General features: G+C 42.6%; 1 protein-coding gene across 6 annotated transcripts in view; it reads left to right on the top strand.

The window, feature by feature from the left end:
* Positions 1–2,583: 2,583 nt before the first annotated feature.
* The window catches only part of LOC133619967 (dedicator of cytokinesis protein 3-like), a 127,099-nt gene continuing 106,776 nt past the window's right edge, over positions 2,584–22,906 (top strand). For all 6 annotated transcript variants that reach the window (XM_061981163.2, XM_061981162.2, XM_061981161.2 and 3 more), the window contains exon 1: positions 2,584–3,209. Coding sequence is in view for 5 of the 6 variants with exons in the window: in XM_061981162.2 (XP_061837146.1) it covers positions 3,173–3,209 (37 nt within the window). In the remaining variant the exon portion in view is untranslated. The remainder of the gene's footprint in view (positions 3,210–22,906) is intronic.

The raw sequence follows: 22,906 nt of genomic DNA, 5'->3' as shown, positions 1-22,906 counted from the left end.
GTCCACAAAAAATCTAACTGTCAACACTGAATATTGCATTGTTGCATTGTAATGAATGGAATAGCCTACTTGATTTGATGTTCAGTTTATGAACTTACATTCATATTTTGTTGAAGTATTATTCAATAAATATATTTATAAAGGATTTTTGAATTGTTGCTATTTTTAGAATATTTAAAAAAAAATCTCACGTACCCCTTGGCATACCTTCAAGTACCCCCAGGGGTACGCGTACCCCCATTTGAGAACAACTGATATAGACAACTGTCATGACCTGTCCCCACAGATCAAATATTTTGTCTTGGGTATAGTTTTTCTTATATTTGAGGTTTAGTTCTGTTTTAGCGCTCTTTCCTTTGTTGACCTTGTGGCCTCTTGAGCGCTGATTAATCTCACCTGAGCTTTATACACCGGTGTGTCACCCTGCCTTCTTTGCAGGTTCATTGTTCGCCACTGGCGACAGTTACGTTGTTTCTTTTTGGGCTACTTTCAAGGTATTGTACTACGTCAAACAACTTCTAGTTGTCACCTTATGCCTCTCGTGCACTTCGGTACACTTCGTTTTGTATTTATTATACTTAAGGTTGAAGTTTATTTCGAACATGTATACAGATACAATATGATACATCATAATTGTTCTTGTCTTGGGTTTTGTCTTGTGAATTTCATGTTTTAGTTTGAAAAATAACTCTCCTCTCGTTTCAGGTCACTTGCCCTTCCTTATGTGTCATCAGTCTGACGTCATCCCTGATCCCTGATTGTTTCCACCTGTTCCCCATTAACCCCATGTGTCTAATTAGTCCACGTCTCCCAATAAAGCCAATAATGCAATTTTGTTGTAGTCACCGAAAAGTACCGAAATGATTTTAGTACCGGTACCAACATATTGGTATCGTTACAACACTAATGCACCATGACAAAGCACGACGTTGGTGGGCACTTTAAAGGGGAACATTATCACCAGACCTATGTAAGCGTCAATATATACCTTGATGTTGCAGAAAAAAGACCATATATTTTTTTAACCGATTTCCGAACTCTAAATGGGTGAATTTTGGCGAATTAAACGCCTTTCTATTATTCGCTCTCGGAGCGATGATGTCACAACGTGACGTCACATCGGGAAGCAATCCGCCATTTTCTCAAACACCGAGTCAAATGTTTTCCGTACCTTGGAGACATCATGCCTCGTCGGTGTGTTGTTGGAGGGTGTAACAACACGAACAGGGACGGATTCAAGTTGCACCAGTGGCCCAAAGATGCGAAAGTGGCAAGAAATTGGACGTTTGTTCCGCACACTTTACCAACGAAAGCTATGCTACGACAGAGATGGCAAGAATGTGTGGATAGCCTGCGACACTCAAAGCAGATGCATTTCCAACGATAAAGTCAAAGAAATCTGCCGCCAGACCCCCATTGAATCTGCCGGAGTGTGTGAGCAATTCAGGGACAAAAGACCTCGGTAGCACAGCAAGCAATGGCGGCAGTTTGTTCCCGCAGACGAGCGAGCTAAACCCCCTGGATGTCTTGGCTCACACCGTCCCTTATGCCACCGAAGATGATCAAGAGACGAATATCGACCCTAGCTTCCCTGGCCTGCTGACATCAACTCCAAAACTGGACAGATCAGCTTTCAGGAAAAGAGAGCGGATGAGGGTATGTCTACAGAATATATTAATTGATGATAATTGGGCTGTCTGCACACTCAAAGTGCATGTTGTTGCTAAATGTATTTCATATGCTGTAAACCTAGTTAATAGTTGTTAGTTTCCTTTAATGCCAAACAAACACATACCAATCGTTGGTTAGAAGGCGATCGCCGAATTCGTCCTCGCTTTCTCCTGTGTCGCTGGCTGTCGTGTCGTTTTCGTCGTTTTCGCTTGCATACGGTTCAAACCGATATGGCTCAATAGCTTCAGTTTCTTCTTCAATTTCGTTTTCGCTACCTGCCTCCACACTACAACCATCCGTTTCAATACATGCGTAATCTGTTGAATCGCTTAAGCCGCTGAAATCCGAGTCTGAATCCGAGCTAATGTCGCTATAGCTTGCTGTTCTATGCGCCATGTTTGTTTGTGTTGGCTTCACTATGTGACGTCACAGGAAAATGGACGGGTGTATATAACGATGGTTAAAATCAGGCACTTTGAAGCTTTTTTAGGGATATTGCGTGATGGGTAAAATTTTGAAAAAAACTTCGAAAAATAAAATAAGCCACTGGGAACTGATTTTTAATGGTTTTAACCCTTCTGAAATTGTGATAATGTTCCCCTTTAATGTCTGTTGGAGGGCCTCAATCAGGGAGGTGTCCCCCCCCCCCCCCCAAAAAAAAGCACACACATGGGGCTGGCTAGCATGTAGCCCCCCAAGGGGACTGCATTGTGGCCTGCACACCCCGAAGCAGCACAGTGGAAGGAGTAGAGAGGAACTGCAGTTTGTGAGGAGAGAGAGAGAGAGACTTAGAGAGAGAGAGAGAGAGAGAGAGAGAGAGAGAGAGAGAGAGAGAGAGAGAGAGAGAGAGAGCATGTTCGCAAAGGCTTGACACATCAGTGTTGACAAAACGAGTCACGTGACCCTCCGGAAGATGGCGCATCTTACTCCAGCTACAGTGCGGCTTCCTCTCTGTTTCTCCTTGCGCCCACTTGGACCTAAATGTGCCACTTAGCCGCTAATTAGCGTCTCGTTCGCGCACCTTCGCGGATCAACTGTTGATGAACCGATTCTTTTTTTTTTTTTCTCTCTCTCCTCTTCTCCGAAAGGCCATCGCCGGATGAGAAGATTTTGAAATCAGCATCAGCACCTGCGCGTCACTCGACATGCAACGGCAACAATATATACCTTTGCAATAATATATATATACCTTTGCAATAATATATATACCTTTGCAATAATAATTATACGTTTGAGGGGGACCGGAAAGCGCATGCGTGCGCGTGTGCTTGCACACTCGGTGGTCACGGTGGCTGCAGATCAGACCGGGAGACACATCATAATAATATAAAAAAAAAGGCAGAGACATTTGATCCTCCTCCACCATCATCACTGCGCACACGGACGTCAGGATTCCGGCGGAGACATGTAGTACTTGAACACCTTCATCCTCCTCCTCTTCTTCCTCCTCTCTGTTTCTTCATCTCCCGCGGCTGACGTGATGTGGCGCAAATAACCAAATATGTGGATCCCTACAGAAGAGGAGAAAATCGGAGTTGGTGAGTGGATATTGCACCTTTTTTTTTTTAATTAATTTTTTCAATGTTAATTAGCAACATTTGTTGTCTTTTGTTAACCTGCAGCGTTTACGTGAGCTTTTACCCATCTTTTTTTTAAATTATTTTTATTATATATGACTCTTATCAAGCACAATGCAGCCAAAGAAAAACACATCACTTATAATGGCTGCATAGAGCGAGGAGGATGGAGGCGGGGGGTGCGTGGGGGGAGGTGGGGGGGATTGCGTGGGATGATGCAGCCTCCAGTCCGAAGCCACGAAACGTCAGAGTGATGCGATATCAGTCTGCTCAGGTGTTGATTGAACAAATCGCACTCATGTCGCTTTTCTTTAAAAAATGCGTTCATGTTTGCATTTTCCCCATCTTTCTGTGCATGGGGAAAACCTAAAGGGGCGAGGGGAGGGAGGGGGGGAAAGACGAGGGATGCTGTTTGTTTTGCCACCACCAGGGGGCACCCTGACCGTGTTTCCCACAACAGGTGTAAACTGTCTACCTGTGGCCTTCCTGGCTGCGTGGCTACCCTTTGACCCCGAATGGATGACCTGAAAACAAGCAGAAGTGACAGATGGATGGATGGATGCTCACACACGCACACACATATTGTTTATGTTGTGTGGACGTCATTGAAAAAAAAAAGCTGCAGTCTCAGCATAAACACATCATTGTGGTTATCACATCCCATCATCTTTGTCATCATCTTATGCAAAACTCCAGGAGCTCTTTTGCAAGCACAGCTATTGTGAGGCGTGCAACCCAAATAAGAGAGTACAAGATCAGCCAGGGGGCAGCACGGTGGTACAGGGGTTAGTGCATGTGCCTCACAATACGAAGGTCCTGAGTTGTCCTGGGTTCAATGCCGGGCTCGGGATCTTTCTGTGTGGAGTTTGCATGTTCTCCCCGTGACTGCGTGGGTTCCCTCCGGGTACTCCGGCGTCCTCCCACCTCCAAAGACATGCACCTGGGGATAGGTTGATTGGCAACACTAAATTGGCCCTAGTGTGTGAATGTGAGTGTGAATGTTGTCTGTCTATCTGTGTTGGCCCTGTGATGAGGTAGCGACTTGTCCAGGGTGTATCCCACCTTCCGCCCGAATGCAGCTGAGATAGGCTCCAGCACCCCCCGTGACCCTAAGAGGGACAAACGGTACAAAATGGATGGATGGATGGAAGATCAGCCAGGGGTCGTGTAGTGGTTAACGTAGCACATTCTTTGTTTATTTTAAACATGGAAACAAGATCACACATATTTACAGTTTCGTAGTTCATCATTTTAGAGGAGTTTTGAAACATGCATGCAATATCCATCCATCCATCCATCCATTTTCTACCGCTTATTCCCTTTGGGGTCGCGGGGGGCGCTGGAGCCTATCTCAGCTACAATCGGGCGGAAGGCGGGGTACACCCTGGACAAGTCGCCACCTCATCGCAGGGCCAACACAGATAGACAGACAACATTCACACTCACATCCACACACTAGGGCCAATTTAGTGTTGCCAATCAACTTATCCCCAGGTGCATGTCTTTGGAAGTGGGAGGAAGCCGGAGTACTTTACACTTATATGTTTAAAAACGTGCAATACATATTAATATTGTTTATATATCATAGTAGTCCTACTTGGTACTTGTGTTTATTGTATTGCCTTTTTTATTATGTTGCCTATTTTATTGTCTCTATTTTATTTTCCTACTATTGTATTGCATGAGGGCAGCACGGTGGAGCAGGGGTTAGTGCATGTGCCTCACAATACAAAGGTCCTGAGTTCAATCCCGGGCTCGGGATCTTTCTGTGTGAAGATTGCATGTTCTCCCTGCGTGGGTTCCCTCCGGGTACTCCGGCTTCCTCCCACCTCCAAAAACATGCACCTGGGGATAGGTTGATTGGCAACACTAAATTGGCGCTTGTGTGTGAATGTTGTCTGTCTATCTGTGTTGGCCCTGCGATGAGGTGGCGACTTGTCCAGGGTGTACCCCGCCTTCCGCCCGAATGCAGCTGAGATAGGCTCCAGCACCCCCCGCGACCCCGAAAAAGACAAGCGGTAGAAAATGAATGGATGTATTGCATGAATAGCAACAGCTATTACTAAAAATGTTGTTCACTTCTTGACTGTATTTAATCTGCAACATAAATATATACATACTAGTCTTGTCAAATGATTAACGTGTGTAATCAGATTAATTTCTCTTTTGAATTTGGATTAATTATGATTAATCACAGGTTACTGCTCGCCTGCATAATTTAAGTTAACTCAAAAAAGATCCCAATATTTTGACACAAATGCAATTTTATTGTCAGATTGTCATCCAGGAACACTTTTTTTTTAGATGTTTTACTTTCCTACTTATGTGGGGCGGTATAGCTCGGTTGGTAGAGTGGCCATGCCAGCAATTTGAGGGTTCCAGGTTCGATCCCTGCTTCTGCCAACCTAGTCACTGCCATTGTGTCCTTGGGCAAGACACTTTACCCACCTGCTCCCAGTGACTCTGGTTTAAAAATGTAACTTAGATATTGGGTTTCACTATGTAAAGTGTTTATTTTTTTATTTTTATTTTTTCATATATATATATATAAATATATATATATATATATATATATATATATATATATATATATATATATATATATATGTATATATATATATATATATATATATATATATATATATATATATATATATATATATATATATATATATTTTTTTTTTTTTTTAATATTAATCAATCCAACAAAATAATACACAAGTGTCACATTGGCTTACACTTGCATCACATCTCATAAGCTTGGCAACACATTGTGTCCAATATAAAGCGCTTTGAGTCACTAGAGAAAAGCGCTATATAAATATAATTCACTTAACTTAAATGAATGTCATTTATTTGCACACAACTTACTAACAGTCTTACCTAAAGTCCAGTCAGGGTTTATTTAGGGGTCAAATTTGCCAGCAAGCACATCCGTCCAAATATCCTCATTTATCTTTGCACTAATGTATGCATTGACCTGATGACTGACCGTACAATAACCCTTTCAGTAACCATTGAGGTAAAGGAGTATCTATAGTCAAACTAAATAGCGTGATTCATCTGCATTTATACATTATTATTGCAATAGATTTTTATGGTAAAAATCACATAAGTTAACTTGTCTTTTTGACAGCTCTAAAAGTAAATAACTGTTAATAAATACGTTTTTTTTGGCATGGAATCAATGCAGTGATTGGCAGGCAACCTTTCAACCTAAGTCAGCTAGGATAGACTCCATCTCCCGGTGGCCCAGAATACAATAAATAGTGTGAGAAATGAGGCTGCATGGTGACATTGGAGTCAGCCTGTTGGCCTTTAAATTGTTCATAGGTGTGAATGTGAGTGTGAATGGTTGTTTGTCTATATATGTGCACGCTGTGATTGACTGGTGGCTAGTCCAGGGAGTACTTCCCAACTGGCATAGGATCCATCTCACCGTGCAACCCTAATGGGGACAAGCGGTATAAAAAACAGATTTGAGTATGAAAAATAGATGGATGGCTGAAAGGAGAGTGATGTGATGAAGCTGGCCTTGGTGCTGAAAGCAGGAGCATATTGTATACTTGATGATAAATGGAATGATAATCAATCCCGCAAAGAGGACATTTAAGCCTCATGATAGCAAAGTCGATACAGTACATACAGCAAAGATACCAGACTATGGAAAATTAGCTTACTGCACCTAGTAACTGTGCACAAAAAATAAATACTGTAGCAGCTGAATGACAACTGTAAATGACTAGATAAATATTAAATATACACATTTCAATAGCAACTCTAAATGAACTGATAATATGCAGATGTGAACTCCAGCGGGCAGCAGCGTATCTCAGAGACATTGGGCCCCTTTCAGCAATAAGTTCCTAACTTTTCCTCTTATCTTTCTCCCTAAGTGATTTCCTAAGAGGAGTCCATTCAAATTCATGACGTGTTCTTAAATGGCCAAATTGTTCCCAACTGCTGTTTTTAAGTTGCTGAATGCCAAATGGTTAGCACGTGCGTGTCTTTATTAATTTGCATATAAACATGCCCTTATTTCCCCAATATGCATATGTAAACACCCTTAATTCTGTAATTTGCATAGGTAAATGCCCTTAATTCCACATATAAGGGCACAATTCCTGCGGAAAAGCTGAACACAAACACACGGAGAAAACACAAACAGATTACAGAAGAGAAATTCGTATTATCCCGCGGAGAGAATACATAATGTCAAAACGTAAGTTTAAGAAAGGGGGGACTGCTGAGGATAGTCCAAAGCGTTCAAATAAAGTTTTGTCACTTCGGGCAAATGGGTCTACATGGTAGTGATATATGCGCTCCCTCCCCAGGGCACGATCTGCGGCATCTTGCAGTAGCAGCAAAAGCATTGCCATTGTGTGAGTTGCCCATCACACGTCGCGGCAATATTGTGAAGATTTAGAAACCGCGTGTGTGTGCATGTGTGTGTGTTTGTGTGTGTGTGTGCGCGCGCGTGCACGCACACGGTATTTTGGAATGTCTATATATTGCTCATTTTGTTACAGTATATGTCTGTCTGTCTATCTATCTATCTATCTATCTATCTATCTATCTATCTATCTATCTATCTATCTATCTATCTATCTATCTATCTATCTATCTATCCATCCATCCATCCATCCATCCATCCATCCATCCATCCATCCATCCATCCATCCATCCATCCATCCATCCATCCATCCATCCATCCATGATATTAATTTAACATTAGACAATAGAAGTAAGGGAACTTGTCACACTTAAGAACAAATAGGCCACCCTAAGAGTGCTCTGGAGCACTCGTATATTTGGTTTTTACCTACGAACAAATCACAGCTAAGAAAACATTGGTGAATACAAAAATCTCCTTAAAAACTTAGTAGGTCAGAATCAGAATCAGTTTTACTGTCATTACGCAAGGTAACGAGATTGAGGCCATTCCATACAGTGCGATGTGTGCATGCTAGAAAAACAATGTGCAAATATATAAAAATTTAAAAAATGTAGAAGTGCAATGAATATGGTGTGAAATGAATATATACATGAAAAAACAAAACAAAAACAGGGTGGTTGGTGGAATGGGTTATTGCACCGAAGAGAAGGCAGTTATGAGGGACAATGGGGCAGTCCGTTCAGGATGGTTATGGCCCTGGGGAAGAAGCTGTTCTTTAGCCTGTTTGTTTTGGTTTTAATGCACCTGTAGCGCTTCCCAGAGGGCAGCAGGTGGAACAGGTCAGTGGGCCTAAGAACAAAATTTGTTCTTAAGAACGGTTGCTGAATGGGGCCCATTGTTTGTATAAAAAAACACATGTATGCAGTTTAATATAGCCGGTCTTACACCTTATACATGTTTGGCTTTGAGCCGCAATAATTAAGGTTCTACATTATAAAGAGACAGTACTCCCTCATTTATTGTTTCTTTGATGATCGAGGTATATCCACGTGATCTCCCATATGTATGCAACTAAACTGAAAGCCACAGCATGGTCAAAAGAAAGTCCATCCATCCATCCATTTTCTACCGCTTGTCCCTTTCCAACACCTGGATTTAACTAAACAGATATGTATGTATAGGAGCCTCCCATTGCATAGTTACTGCATAGGTGATTAGGGTTCAGCTAGCAACAAGTTATTTACCTTAATGCAGTGAGTAGTTTGTCATTTGTTACACAACTATGTGACATAACTTGTAGTTTTGTGAAATGTATACATTTTTTCAGAAAGTTATATTTATTGGCATGCATGAAACATAAGAAAGAGTTTGCGGACTGGAAACTTCCCAATAGTTTGTTAAAAAGTATAAGCACACAAGGGAAACTTTGCACAGTAGTCTCTATCTCTCGGACTACAGATAGGTACCTTTCACATTTGAACCAATATGGTGCCAATTCCCGTTACCTGGGAATCAATATACTAACCGGCATCGATTTTCAGTACATTTGTGTGTGTTAATAAAGGCAATTTGTTAAATGATAAGTAAGTATTATATATATTACACACTTTCTGTTAGATTTTAACGTGCATCTCAATTGCACCAAATTTGAAGGTGTTGAAATCGCCTTGTAAAAATCATTAATACTAACCAGTAGCATGGGCATGGCAAAGCCAATGTAAATTAGCATTGAGCTAGCACATTTTGAAACAATGAGCCTTACTGTATGTATAGTGTTTTCTATCAGGCATACTTTCTGTGTTGTAATATTACTTAGAAGCAGTTTGGCTGAATTCGCTCTGAGGGCTGCTTGAGTGATTGTTTCCTCGCCAAGTGCTTGAGCCAGCGTTTAGTCTGCAACCGGACCCGATGCACGAGTCAAGAAAGAATAGAAATATGGCACTGTTTGGTTTTAAGTGAATCTAGCCCCGCCAATACTGACAGAATTCAGTCGGTGTCTGTAAATCTACCATGTTTGGTACCTACCCCTACTCTGGACACAAATAAATGGTTGACATTGCACAAGCTTGTGGAAATGATACCACAGTGAATGCGTGACATAATCAAAGCTAAAGGCGTTTCAACAAAATTTCAGAATGTCGGACCTTTTTTTTGTGCAAGCAGTGTGTAATTCACACAATCAGCCACACGGCTCCCACCCTGCTCTGCATCTTTTATAGATTGCAGACTTATTTTCTCTGTTTTTGATTTTGATTGTCACTCATTTATCTTTGCAAACGCAGCCTGCGCTGCTAAGTTAACTTGCAGCACAGCCCCACAAAGCCTTCACCCCCTGCCTCTTGTGGGAAAATGGATTACACCATTTAACATATTTCCTTACCTAATTGATGAATGTTTTCATTGCTGTCAACAGTAGTGGTAAATAAAACAGTGCTGAGAGCTCGGAGAAACCAACCAGGCCTCATCTTCCGGCTGCCTTGTTTTTTTAAAGGCTCTATATAAAAAGGAAAGTGTTGAAGACCACATCATGAAATGTTAATGTCTAATCTAATATGACTGTTGATTCTTATTTTTTCTTTGCTTGATGCTTCTGCAAGAAAACAACATTGCTTAGAAAATGGTGACAAAGTCTAAATGAATGGATAACCACAGTCCATTGTGGAGCAATACATGTAGATAATTTTAACCATTTAGTTTAAATACAAAACCCAAAACCTGTGCAGTTGGCACGTTGTGTAAATCGTAAATAAAAACAGAATACAATGATTTGTAAATCCTTTTCAACTTATATTCAATTTAATAGACTGCCAATACAAGATACTTAACGTTCCAACTGGTAAACTTTGTTATTTTTTGCAAATATTAGCTCATTCGGAATTTGATGCCTGCAACATGTTTCAAAAAAGCTGGCACAAGTGGCAAACAAAGACTGAGAAAGTTGAGGAATGCTCATCAAACACTTATTTGGAACATCCCACAGGTGAACAGATTAATTGGGAACAGGTGGGTGTCATGATTGGGTATAAAAGCAGCTTCCATGAAATGCTCGGTCATTCACAAACAAGGATGGGGCGAGGGTCACCACTTTGTGAACAAATGCTTGAGCAAATTGTCCAACAGTTTAAGAACAACACTTCTCAACGAGCTTTTGCAAGGAATTTAGGGATTTCACCATCTACGGTCTGTAATATCATCAAAAGGTTCAGAGAATCTGGAAAAATCACTGCACATAAGCGGCAATGCCTTCCCTCAGGAGGTACTGCATCAAAAACCGACATCAGTGTGTAAAGGATATCACCACATGGGCTCAGGAACACTTCAGAAAACCACTGTCAGTAACTACAGTTCGTCGCTACACCTTTTAATGCAAGTTAAAACTATACAATGCAAAGCGAAAGCCATTTATCAACAACACCCAGAAACGCCACTGGCTTTGCTGGGCCCGGGCTTATCTAAGATTGACTGATGCAAAGTGGAAAAGTGTTCTGTGGTCTGACGAGTCCACATTTCAAATTGTTTTTGGAAACTGTGGACGTCGTGTCCTCTGGACCAAAGAGGAAAACAACGATCCGGACTGTTATAGGTGCAAAGTTCAAAAGCCAGCATATGTGATGGTATGGGGGTGTATTAGTGCCCAAGGCATAGGTAATTTACACATCTGTGAAGGCACCATCAATGCTGAAAGGTACATACAGGTTTCGGAGCAACATGTGTTGCAATCTAAGCAACGTTATCATGGACGCCCCTGCTTATTTCAGTAAGACAATGCCAAGCCACATTCTGCACGTGTTACAACAGTGTGGCTTCGTAGTAAAAGAGTGCGGGTACTAGACTGGCCTGCCCGTAGTCCAGACCTGTCTCCCATTGAAAATGTGCGGCACAATATGAAGCCTTAAATACCACAACAGAGACCCCGGATTGTTGAACATCTTAAGCTGTACATCAAGCAAAAATGGGAAATAATTCCACCTGAAAAGCTTCAAAAATTGGTCTCCTCAGTTCCCGAACGTTTACTGAGTGTTGTTAAAAGAAAAGGCCATGTAACACAGTGGTAAAAATGCCCCTTTGCAAACTTTTTTTATAATGATTATTTGCAAAAGAAAAATAAGTTTCTCTGTTCGAACATTAAATATCTTGTCTTTGCAGTGTATTCAATTGAATATAAGTTGAAAAGGATTTGCAAATTGTTGTATTCTGTTTTTATTTACAATTCACACAATGCGGCAACCTCGCTGGTTTTGGGTTTTGTACTGGTAGTTTAATTTGCCCTACATCTTGATCGAAAACTACTATTGAGTAAAACATATTGTTATAGAGCAAAATAGTGGCTTAAACTATACACATTCAGCGGCAAACAAAACATAACAGGTGTATTTTCTTATTCTAATGCATTAATATGCGCCTCCATGCAACCTTTACATTGAACTTTTCAACGAAACAAGACAGTGAATCAGATGGCTGCATAGTTTGCGGTTGCGTGCACGTGCCTCACACCCGAGCTACTGTCACAGTACATTAAATAATCAAGCCAAGTAGGTCACTGCTGTTTGTAAAGGACCCTTCTAGGATCATATGCATTCCTAATGCAAAGTGTTTGATTGAAATTTTAATTTTCATGTTTTTTCTAAACTATTTTTGCCATTTTAAATCATCTGCCAGTACTGTATTCACAATCTATGGTGAGTACTACAAGAAGAGAAACATGGACAACAAAAATACATTTCAGAGACTATGCACAGTGGAAAGTTTGACTGCCTTTAGGAATGATCTGAGATCAATGTTTGGACAATGTGTACAGTCAGAATGATGTTGATGATGCATATAGTACATTTTCTGATACTTTCATAATGCTTTATGACAAAAACTGTCCATGGAAACGATTGCGAAAGAATCAGAAAAACAATCAACCATAGATGACAAAAGGACTGAACAAGGCAAGTAACAAAAACAATGCGTTGTATAGAACATTCATAATACAAAAATCTATGGAAACAAAGAACAAGTACACAACTTATAAGAACAGGCAAAGTAGAATATTACCAGTGATGGGCAAGGTACCTGGAAAAAGCTTCAAGTTACACTTGATAATGTAGCTAAGCTACAGGTGAAGCTATCCCCAGAGAACTGTAGCAAGCTACACTACTTCATGGCAAAAGTAGCTTTCTACATTAAAGCTACATTATAAAATATATAACTTAATGTATAACTTTCCACCAAACAAGACTAAAAATGTTTAGTTTGATTGTTTATTATAATAAACTCAAACTAGAAACATTCCCTCAGTTTGGTTTATCAACATTTCTTTTACATTGCTTACCATGTGCAAAATGAGGGAAAATAACAGGAAACAAATGAAATAAAAGGCAGTGAAACAATAATAATGATAAATGAACACCATAATATATACTCTAATGGATACTTTTCAGCACAGGATAAATGACAGTTTTAACAGAAACCACAGTGGGAAAATGACAATAACCTGGCCAAAGGAACAAAACATTTGTCTCACAAAAGAGACATTAAAGGGGAACTGAACTTTTTTATTTTTTTATTTTGCCTATCGTTCACAATCATTATGAAAGACATGACGACGGATGGATTTTGTTTAATGCATTCTAACTTGTAAATAAACATAAATAAAAGTCTGCTTACAACGTAGCCAATGGGAGGTCCTCTATTTCGCCCATAAAACCGAATAAATAACCATCCAAAAAGTGCCAACAATACTTCATTTACATTTTGTGAGTTGAATAATAACCAAGTATTAGTGATATTGTTATTATATGCACCATCGCGGACAAACTATTTAAAGGGGCTATGTGATCACCAGTTTATGCTGCTGTGTTTTACATCATTGAGTGGTCAGCTCTTTCCTCGCTTTTTTGCTCGTGGAAGTTTATTCTAGATCATAAATCATACATCTCACCTGGAAAAAGGTCGAGGACGTACAAGTTGGTACACTTTGACATCCAATTTAGACCCGGATATGGCGAGAACAACACAAAAAGACGTTTGGCTAAAGTAAAAAAAAACAAAAACAAACTCCATCTTTACATGAACGGAAATCAATAAAACTAAACATATTTAAAGTAAACATATTTTCCAGACTGTGGAACAGAGTCAAACAAAATGAAATTCCTCCCCAACTTCTACATTTTAAGTTCTTATATAGGTAATAATGTAACTGAGAGTGTACATATGGAACCAAATGCCCCCAATTAGCGTCCATTACTATTAACTGTCATTTAGCAGGGGACACCCTACAACTCCCTCTGAGGTCCCCACACCCCACTGTACGTATTTATTTTAGTGTGCCTTTTCTTTGGCCCACCCCTATAATGTTATTCATTTTCTCTGCCTACAGTAAATAAAAACAGCATCTATCTATAGCTTGGCATAAAAACAATGACTTGTGTGTTGTTGTGAATTTGCAAACAGCTAAAATTATGTACAAAGCAAACTATAACCTGCTACCCAAGAATATACAACAATTATTTTTAACGAAAAAAAGAAATATAATCTAAGAGAAAAATGTAAACTAAAACATTTGTATGCACACACAACACTAAAGACTTTTATCATATCAGTATGTGGAATTCAATTATGGAATGGAATAAAGTAAGGAAGTCAAACAATGTACTAACATGATCCACTTTGAGAAACTGTTCAAACATCAAGTGTTTACAAAGTACGAAGAAAAACAATTATAGAATAATACTGGTAAATGTCTTGAACGTGAGTAAAAAAAGGAGACATTATTAATCTCATCATAAGTGAATTACCTAATTATGGAGAAAACTGTTGTATTAATACTACACCGATTGTAATGTGTGAAATGTTTGAAATGTGTACATACAGAGTACAGGGAGTGAACACATGTGTAAGTAATTGATGTTTAAGGATTAAATAAGCATTGCTTCTTCCTACTCCTTTTTGAACATCTTGTAAGGAAGATGTAAAAATGCGATGCATCATTTTGAAACTATATATGTTCAAATAAAACCAATCTGAATCTGAATCTGAAAATATCGTAGGTCTGCGTGGATGTTGCTCAACTTTTCCAAAGCTGACATCATGTTGGCTCGTCGAGACAGCAAACTAGTTGTGATTGACTCAACAGCACCTCTGCTGGTTGCTACCAAGTAGTATTTTGTCTGAGTTGCTTCGTGGTGTAAATAATCGTCAATGGAAAAATATGATAGGGTATTAGGAACATGTGTAACTCACAAGCAAGCTTTTAGCCTGTTTGAATTTTTTCTGTCATTTAAATATGTAAGTTATACAAAAATATGTCATAAACGTTGATATAAAATTGATATAGCCTTGAAAGATCAATAATGATAACATCTAAGACAGTGGTTCTTAACCTGTGTTCGATCGAACCCGAGGGTTGCGGTGAGTCAGCCTCAGGGGTTTGGCGGAGCCTCCGCCGCAAAGGTCAAGACACACCCGACTCATCGTGTAAATAAAAACTTCTCCCTATCGGCGTATTATGGATACCCCAAACAATGTTCCCTCCAATTTTCCATATGCGTGAGCAAAAGCAAAACTCCTTGAGCATTCAGTGGAGCACATGAGAGCGATGTCAGGCGTGCACATGCACTTTGGCCACACCTGCAGCACACCTGTCCAAAACCTGACTAAGGCCTCGTTTATCCAGGGTAAATCACACCTAACCTTATCCATGTCCACACACAACAATGCCACCGTTTAAGACCCCCACACCCCTGCATCCGCCGGCGCAACACGACCTAATACGCATGCGCGGAAAATGCACACGTCATAGTCATCTCCAGTGTTGCTTTGTGTGTAAGTTCTTAAATGTAACTTATCTGAACAATATCTAATGTTGTGTTATTTCATTTAACTGGAATCCAGTGTGCTGTGGGGCCCTATTGTAGTGAATCACACCTGAGACATCATAAATTAATCAAATCTTTATTAGACACGTAAACAATGTGATAAAGAACATTTTACATCAGTTAATCTAGGGATCTAGATATCTGGTCTTGACACTTTTCACTTTTTTGCCTTCACCTTCATTGTCCATTCCTTTTTGGTGACTTTATATACTCTGGACCTAGACGTTGAGTTCACGACATACATGGCGGACAATAACTGATACAGTCTGCTTTGCCAGTCTAAATGCATTCACCGTTTTCCTCGACGGCCAGGTAATACAAAGCACACGCTACCTTTTTTATCACATCCAGGTGAGCTCGCATTTTCGTTGATTCTCCTTCAACAAATAGACAAAGTTTTTCGCTAAGTAGAATCAGAGCTGACCCGGCCGGACATTGGAAAGTTCTCTTGCCGTCTGAGAAGTGTTGTATCCTAAATAGCTGCAATCGCTTTCTCTTAAGGTATTCATGTGTGATTTCCACAAGCGTCTGTACATGTAGAAGAATGAGAAACACAGGCATGATGACTCGCCTTCATATTTCCAGTGTTTACCACAGAGTTACGAAACCGCTTTATTATGAAGCTGGCTGTGGCCTGTTCTTTCTGATGTCACTTCCTGTATGGGCGTGGTCTTTCTGGCGTCATGTCCTCTCCGAACTCACTTTGTAAACAATCAATGAGTCCATACGAAGCTAAGTGCCGGAGATTCAAGAAATAAATGGCGCACTTACCCGTGTAAAAATGTGTCCGAGGAGGGGGACCTTAAACGATGGTTTAGTGTGGCTGAAACGGGGCTTAGGCTAAATAATTATTCGTTTAAGGGGTTAAACGACTTAGTGTAGACATGGCCTAAATAACAAGTTAAATGTTTTATTATCAAATGACAGCAGTCATTTCCATGAGATTATTTTCCAATATAAGTGTTTTGGCCCACTTACTCTCTGAGCTGCCACCTTAACGTGGTAGAGGAGTTTGCGTGTCCCAATGATCCTAGGAGCTATGTTGTCCGGGGGCTTTATGCCCCCTGGTAGGGTCTCCCAAGACAAACTGGTCCTAGGTGAGGGATCAGACAAAGAGCAGCTCAAAGACCTTTATGAAGAAAACAAACAAGGAACCCAGATTTCCCTTGCCCGGACGCGGGTCACCGGGGCCCCCCTCTGGAGCTAGGCCCGGAGGTGGGGCACGATGGCGAGCGCCTGGTGGCCGGGCCTGTCCCCATGGGGCCCGGCCGGGCACAGCCCGAAGAGGCAACGTGGGTCCCCCCTCCAATGGGCTCACCACCATTAGCAGGGGTCATAGAGGTCGGGTGCGATGTGAGCTGGGCGGCAGCCGAGGGCAGGGCACTTGGCGGTCCGATCCTCGGCTACAGAAGCTAGCTCTTGGGACGTGGAACGTCACCTCGCTGGGGGGAAAGGAGCCTGAGCTAGTGCGCGAGGTGGAGAAGTTCCGGCTAGATATAGTCGGACTCACTTCGACGCACAGCAAGGGCTCTGGAACCAGTTCTCTCGAGAGGGGCTGGACTCTCTTCCACTCTGGCGTTGCCGGCAGTAAGAGGCGACGGGCTGGGGTAGCAATTCTTGTTTCCCCCCGGCTCAGAGCCTGTACGTTGGAGTTCAACCCGGTGGACGAGAGGGTAGCTTCCCTCCGCCTTCGGGTGGGGGAACGGGTCCTGACTGTGGTTTGCGCTTACGCGCCAAACCGCAGCTCAGAGTACCCACCCTTTTTGGATTCACTCGAGGGAGTACTTGAGAGTGCTCCCCCGGGTGATTCCCTCGTTCTACTGGGGGACTTCAATGCTCATGTTGGCAGCGACAGTGAAACCTGGAGAGGCGTGATTGGGAAGAATGGCCGCCCGGATCTGAACCCGAGCGGTGTTTTGTTATTGGACTTTTGTGCCCGTCACAGATTGTCCATGACGAACATAAGGGTGTCCATATGTGCACTTGGCACCAGGACACCCTAGGTCGCAGTTCCATGATCGACTTTGTAGTTGTGTCATCGGATTTGCGGCCTCATGTTTTGGACACTCGGGTGAAGAGAGGGGCGGAGCTTTCTACCGATCACCACCTGGTGGTGAGTTGGCTGCGATGGTGGGGGAGGATGCCGGACAGACCTGGCAGGCCCAAACGCATTGTGAGGGTTTGCTGGGAACGTCTGGCAGAGTCTCCTGTCAGAGAGAGTTTCAATTCCCACCTCCGGAAGAACTTTGAACATGTCACGAGGGAGGTGCTGGACATTGAGTCCGAATGGACCATGTTCCGCGCCTCTATTGTCGAGGCGGCTGATTGGAGCTGTGGCCGCAAGGTAGTTGGTGCTTGTCGTGGCGGTAATCCTAGAACCCGTTGGTGGACACCGGCGGTGAGGGATGCCGTCAAGCTGAAGAAGGAGTCCTATCGGGTTCTTTTGGCTCATAGGACTCCTGAGGCAGCGGACAAGTACCGACAGGCCAAGCGGTGTGCGGCTTCAGCGGTCGCAGAGGCAAAAACTCGGACATGGGAGGAGTTCGGTGAGGCCATGGAAAACGACTTCCGGGACGGCTTCGAAGCAATTCTGGACCACCATCCGCCGCCTCAGGAAGGGGAAGCAGTGCACTATCAACACCGTGTATGGCGAGGATGGTGTTCTGCTGACCTCGACTGCGGATGTTGTGGATCGGTGGAGGGAATACTTCGAAGACCTCCTCAATCCCACCAACACGTCTTCCTATGAGGAAGCAGTGCCTGGGGAGTCTGTGGTGGGCTCTCTTATTTCTGGGGCTGAGGTTGCTGAGGTAGTTAAAAAGCTCCTCGGTGGCAAGGCCCCGGGGGTAGATGAGATCTGCCCGGAGTTCCTTAAGGCTCTGGATGCTGTGGGGCTGTCTTGGTTGACAAGACTCTGCAGCATCGCGTGGACATCGGGGGTGGTACCTCTGGATTGGCAGACCGGGGTGGTGGTTCCTCTCTTTAAGAAGGGGAACCGGAGGGTGTGTTCTAACTATCGTGGGATCACACTCCTCAGCCTTCCCGGTAAGGTCTATTCAGGTGTACTGGAGAGGAGGCTACGCCGGATAGTCGAACCTCGGATTCAGGAGGAACAGTGTGGTTTTCGTCCTGGTTGTGGAACTGTGGACCAGCTCTATACTCTCGGCAGGGTCCTTGAGGGTGCATGGGAGTTTGCCCAACCAGTCTACATGTGTTTTGTGGACTTGGAGAAGGCATTCGACCGTGTCCCTCGGGAAGTGCTGTGGGGAGTGCTCAGAGAGTACGGGGTATCGGACTGTCTGATTGTGGCAGTCCGCTCCCTGTATGATCAGTGCCAGAGCTTGGTCCGCATTGCCGGTAGTAAGTCGGACACGTTTCCAGTGAGGGTTGGACTCCGCCAAGGCTGCCCTTTGTCACCGATTCTGTTCATAACTTTTATGGACAGAATTTCTAGGCGCAGTCAAGGCGTTGAGGGGATCTGGTTTGGTGGCTGCAGGATTAGGTCTCTGCTTTTTGCAGATGATGTGGTCCTGATGGCTTCATCTGGCCAGGATCTTCAGCTCTCACTGGATCGGTTCGCAGCTGAGTGTGAAGCGACTGGGATGAGAATCAGCACCTCCAAGTCCGAGTCAATGGTTCTCGCCCGGAAAAGGGTGGAGTGCCATCTCCGGGTTGGGGAGGAGATCTTGCCCCAAGTGGAGGAGTTCAAGTACCTCGGAGTCTTGTTGACGAGTGAGGGAAGAGTGGATCGTGAGATCGACAGGCGGATCGGTGCGGCGTCTTCAGTAATGCGGACGCTGTATCGATCCGTTGTGGTGAAGAAGGAGCTGAGCCGGAAGGCAAAGCTCTCAATTTACCGGTCGATCTACGTTCCCATCCTCACCTATGGTCATGAGCTTTGGGTTATGACCGAAAGGACAAGATCACGGGTACAAGCGGCCGAAATGAGTTTCCTCCGCCGGGTGGCGGGGCTCTCCCTTAGAGATAGGGTGAGAAGTTCTGCCATCCGGGAGGAGCTCAAAGTAAAGCCGCTGCTCCTCCACATCAAGAGGAGCCAGATGAGGTGGTTCGGGCATCTGGTCAGGATGCCACCCGAACGCCTCCCTAGGGAGGTGTTTAGGGCACGTCCGACCGGTAGGAGGCCGCGGGGAAGACCCAGGAAACGTTGGGAAGACTATGTCTCCCGACTGGCCTGGGAACGCCTCGGGGTCCCACAGGAAGAGCTGGACGAAGTGGCTGGGGACAGGGAAGTCTGGGCTTCCCTGCTTAGGCTGCTCCCCCCGCGACCCGACCTCGGATAAGCGGAAGAAGATGGATGGATGGATGGATGGCCCACTTACAATGACAATAACAAAAAATACAGTTTTGTATGAGCTGTGTACTAGTATTGTATGTCTGGGTGGGGTTCCTGCTTTGGAAATAATTTGTACCCCTTTCAGATATCGCATTTAGTTCCCAAATGAGCTTGCAAAGTCTCTCGACAGATATTTCCGTACAAGAGAGTCATATCCAGCATGGATTGACAATAATAACGTCATCAAAGCTCACCTTCAAGCATTCACACTCAGCAGCAGCATTTTGAAAGTGTCATGATCCGTTGCCTGGATAATCATGTTTTATTTTAGTTTGACTCCCTTAGTTCTGTTTTCAGCAACCCTGGGTTTGTGTTTTAGTTGCCATGGGTACAGATTATTTTCACCTGCCTTTGATTAGTGTTCAGGACGCTCACCTATTTATTCCTGCTTCTCGCCACACTCAGTCTGGCTGTCTTGTCTGCTCCATGCAACAAGTCACGTGTGAATACCATTGTGATTCCTGTTTTTGGACTAAGCTTCGCCATAGCTTCCCATGCTATCGGCACGCTTTTCTGTTTGATTTGTATTTTGACTGATTTATGGTAAATAAATCATTGTATTACCTGCACACTGCCTCTGGAGTTCCGTCTGCATCCTGGGAAAACGATCTGCGCATTAACATGCGACCCCGCCGTGACAAAAACAAGGAGAGGTGGTTGAAGAAAGGTAAAACTAAATCTATTTGTGGCATAGGAGTACGTTTTATCCACATTTAACTTTGGCATCTCATTGCACATAAGTGTGGTGCATTCAAAGGCCCTCCATTAAAGTTAAAACAGAGGCGCCATAATTTTTAAAGCCATTACTTAACTCCCAGGAGTTGCACAAGTAATCATATAATCATGTTAATAATAATATTATGAGTCGTACTACCCACAGCTGATAATTATATGTGAATCAGCTAATCTCTTCTTTAATCAATTTTCAAATCAATCGTTTTTTATTTGGAATATGTTAAAAAAAAACTTTACAAGTCCATATTTTGCTCAATGTATTAATTGTCCAAAAGGAGTGAGAAGAATTTGAGCTCGTCTTGTCTTGCCCCGGTGCCATAAACAGCAAGAAAGAAAGAAAGAAAGGAAAAAGAAAGAAAGAAAGAAAAAAGAGACAACTTTACAGTTTGAAGTGAAGGAAAACCTGACAGAATTATAATCATATTTAGGTGAATTATGAGAGGTTATATGATTATTTGAATTCATATTCTGGCCACATTATATTTGAATTTTTTGGCACTTTTTTGTAAAAAAATCTATCTGTGTTGGCCCTGCGATGAGGTGGCGACTTGTCCAGGGTGCACCCCGCCTACAGACCGAATGCAACTGAGATAGGCTCCAGCGACCCCGAAAGGGATGAGCGGTAGAAAATTGATGGATGGATGGAACCCCCCAAAAAACAAAAAACAGAACAGTAGCAGAACAGTAGCGGTTAGCGTGTCAGCCTCACAGTCAGGAGATCTTGGTTTGAATCCTGGTGTGAACATCTCGGCAAGAAATTTGGTTGGGTTGTTTGTCTATATGTGCTCTGTGATGGACTGGCAACCAGTCCAGGGTGTACCCAGCCTCGTGCCCAAAGTCAGCTGGGATAGGCTCCAGCCCACCCGCAACCCCAATGATTGCAAGCAGTATAGAAAATGGATGCAATAAATAAAACTTAAGAAATAAATTCAGTAGATTTCAGTGCCAAAGTGAACAGACTACGTCCCCTTTAACAAAATGTTCTCCCAAACAATCCCAGTAGCCCATTTAAAGGCTGTTATAGTGTTTACTGTAGTGCTGGTAGCTTTTTGATGTTATCTCACCTTCCTCTGCATTCCTTCCCCTGAGGGCTGTTGTACAGTTAGGTTGGCAGTGTGGGCTTCATCGGTCCTCAAGCAAAGTCGCGCCACCATGTGTGCTCTATTTTCACAAGTTAGACCAGGAAAGCATTTTTCATGGCTACCCCTTCTAGCATTTGAAATGCTAAATGAATATGTATAATATGGTGTATGAAGAAACATGCATTATAAGTATATTACAGAGAGAACGAGAAACAGGACCACAGATTGTAGGGAATTTGTGCAATAAATGTTACACAGATATATTTTAAACTGCCAGTAATGTTGTTGTTTGCTAATACGATGCAGTTGCATGTTTTGTAATCTGAACAGACCTTTTAACTATGACACACCAGGTACACTAGTTATGCATTCCCCTCAATCATCCCATAAAAGCCGCAATAACACTCAGCTGTGGTAGTCACTAATGGAAGTGTTTATCCAAAAACATACTGCACTGTCATTAAATTAAGCTCTTTTCTGTGTACAAGCAGGTTTCAAAATAAAGTGTTGATCATTTCTGTCAGTCCAACTTTTACAACTCACCATGTGGTTAGCTGTGTTTGACCATTTATGCAGACAATTTTGTGTCCTAAATATTCTAAGCTAGTATTTTATTTTCAATGAAACTGCCTTTCTTACATTTCCCTTTTGTCCAAAAGCTATTTTTTTTAATCTTTTTTTTAACTTGTAGCCCTTGAAATCTCTTCATAAACAGAGAATTACAAATACAGGTTAAGGTTTTCATTGGATATTATTGCGACCCCTCCACCTCTATTAAGGGGACGGGCAATATGTGCACTCCTTTACTGAGACCAATGTCGTTAAGATTGTTGTCTCTAATGACCTCAACATATGGTATTCACGTGGAAGAAGAGAAAAGTTAAGAATCCTAATATAATATAATTTATTCAGAATTTCTGTAACTTCTTACCATTTTTTTGTCAGTGTTTTTATTTATGTTTATTACTTGGGATAGGTTGATTGGCAACACCAAATTGGCCCTAGTCTGTGAATGTGAGTGTGAATGTTGTCTGTCTATCTGTGTTGGCCCTGTGATGAAGTGGCGACTTGTCCAGGGTGTACCCCGCCTTCCGCCCGAATGCAGCTGAGATAGGCTCCAGCACCCCCCCGTGACCCCGAACGGGACAAGTGGTAGAAAATGGATGAATGGATGGATGTTAATTAGGTTTGTCTACATTCCATTTTTCAATGTACATCCTCTATTATTT

This window comes from Nerophis lumbriciformis, linkage group LG01, assembly GCF_033978685.3.
Source record: "Nerophis lumbriciformis linkage group LG01, RoL_Nlum_v2.1, whole genome shotgun sequence".
Lineage (NCBI taxonomy): Eukaryota > Metazoa > Chordata > Actinopteri > Syngnathiformes > Syngnathidae > Nerophis > Nerophis lumbriciformis.
Note: the sequence above shows the minus strand (reverse complement) of the source record. Positions and strands in the feature narration are given on the sequence as shown.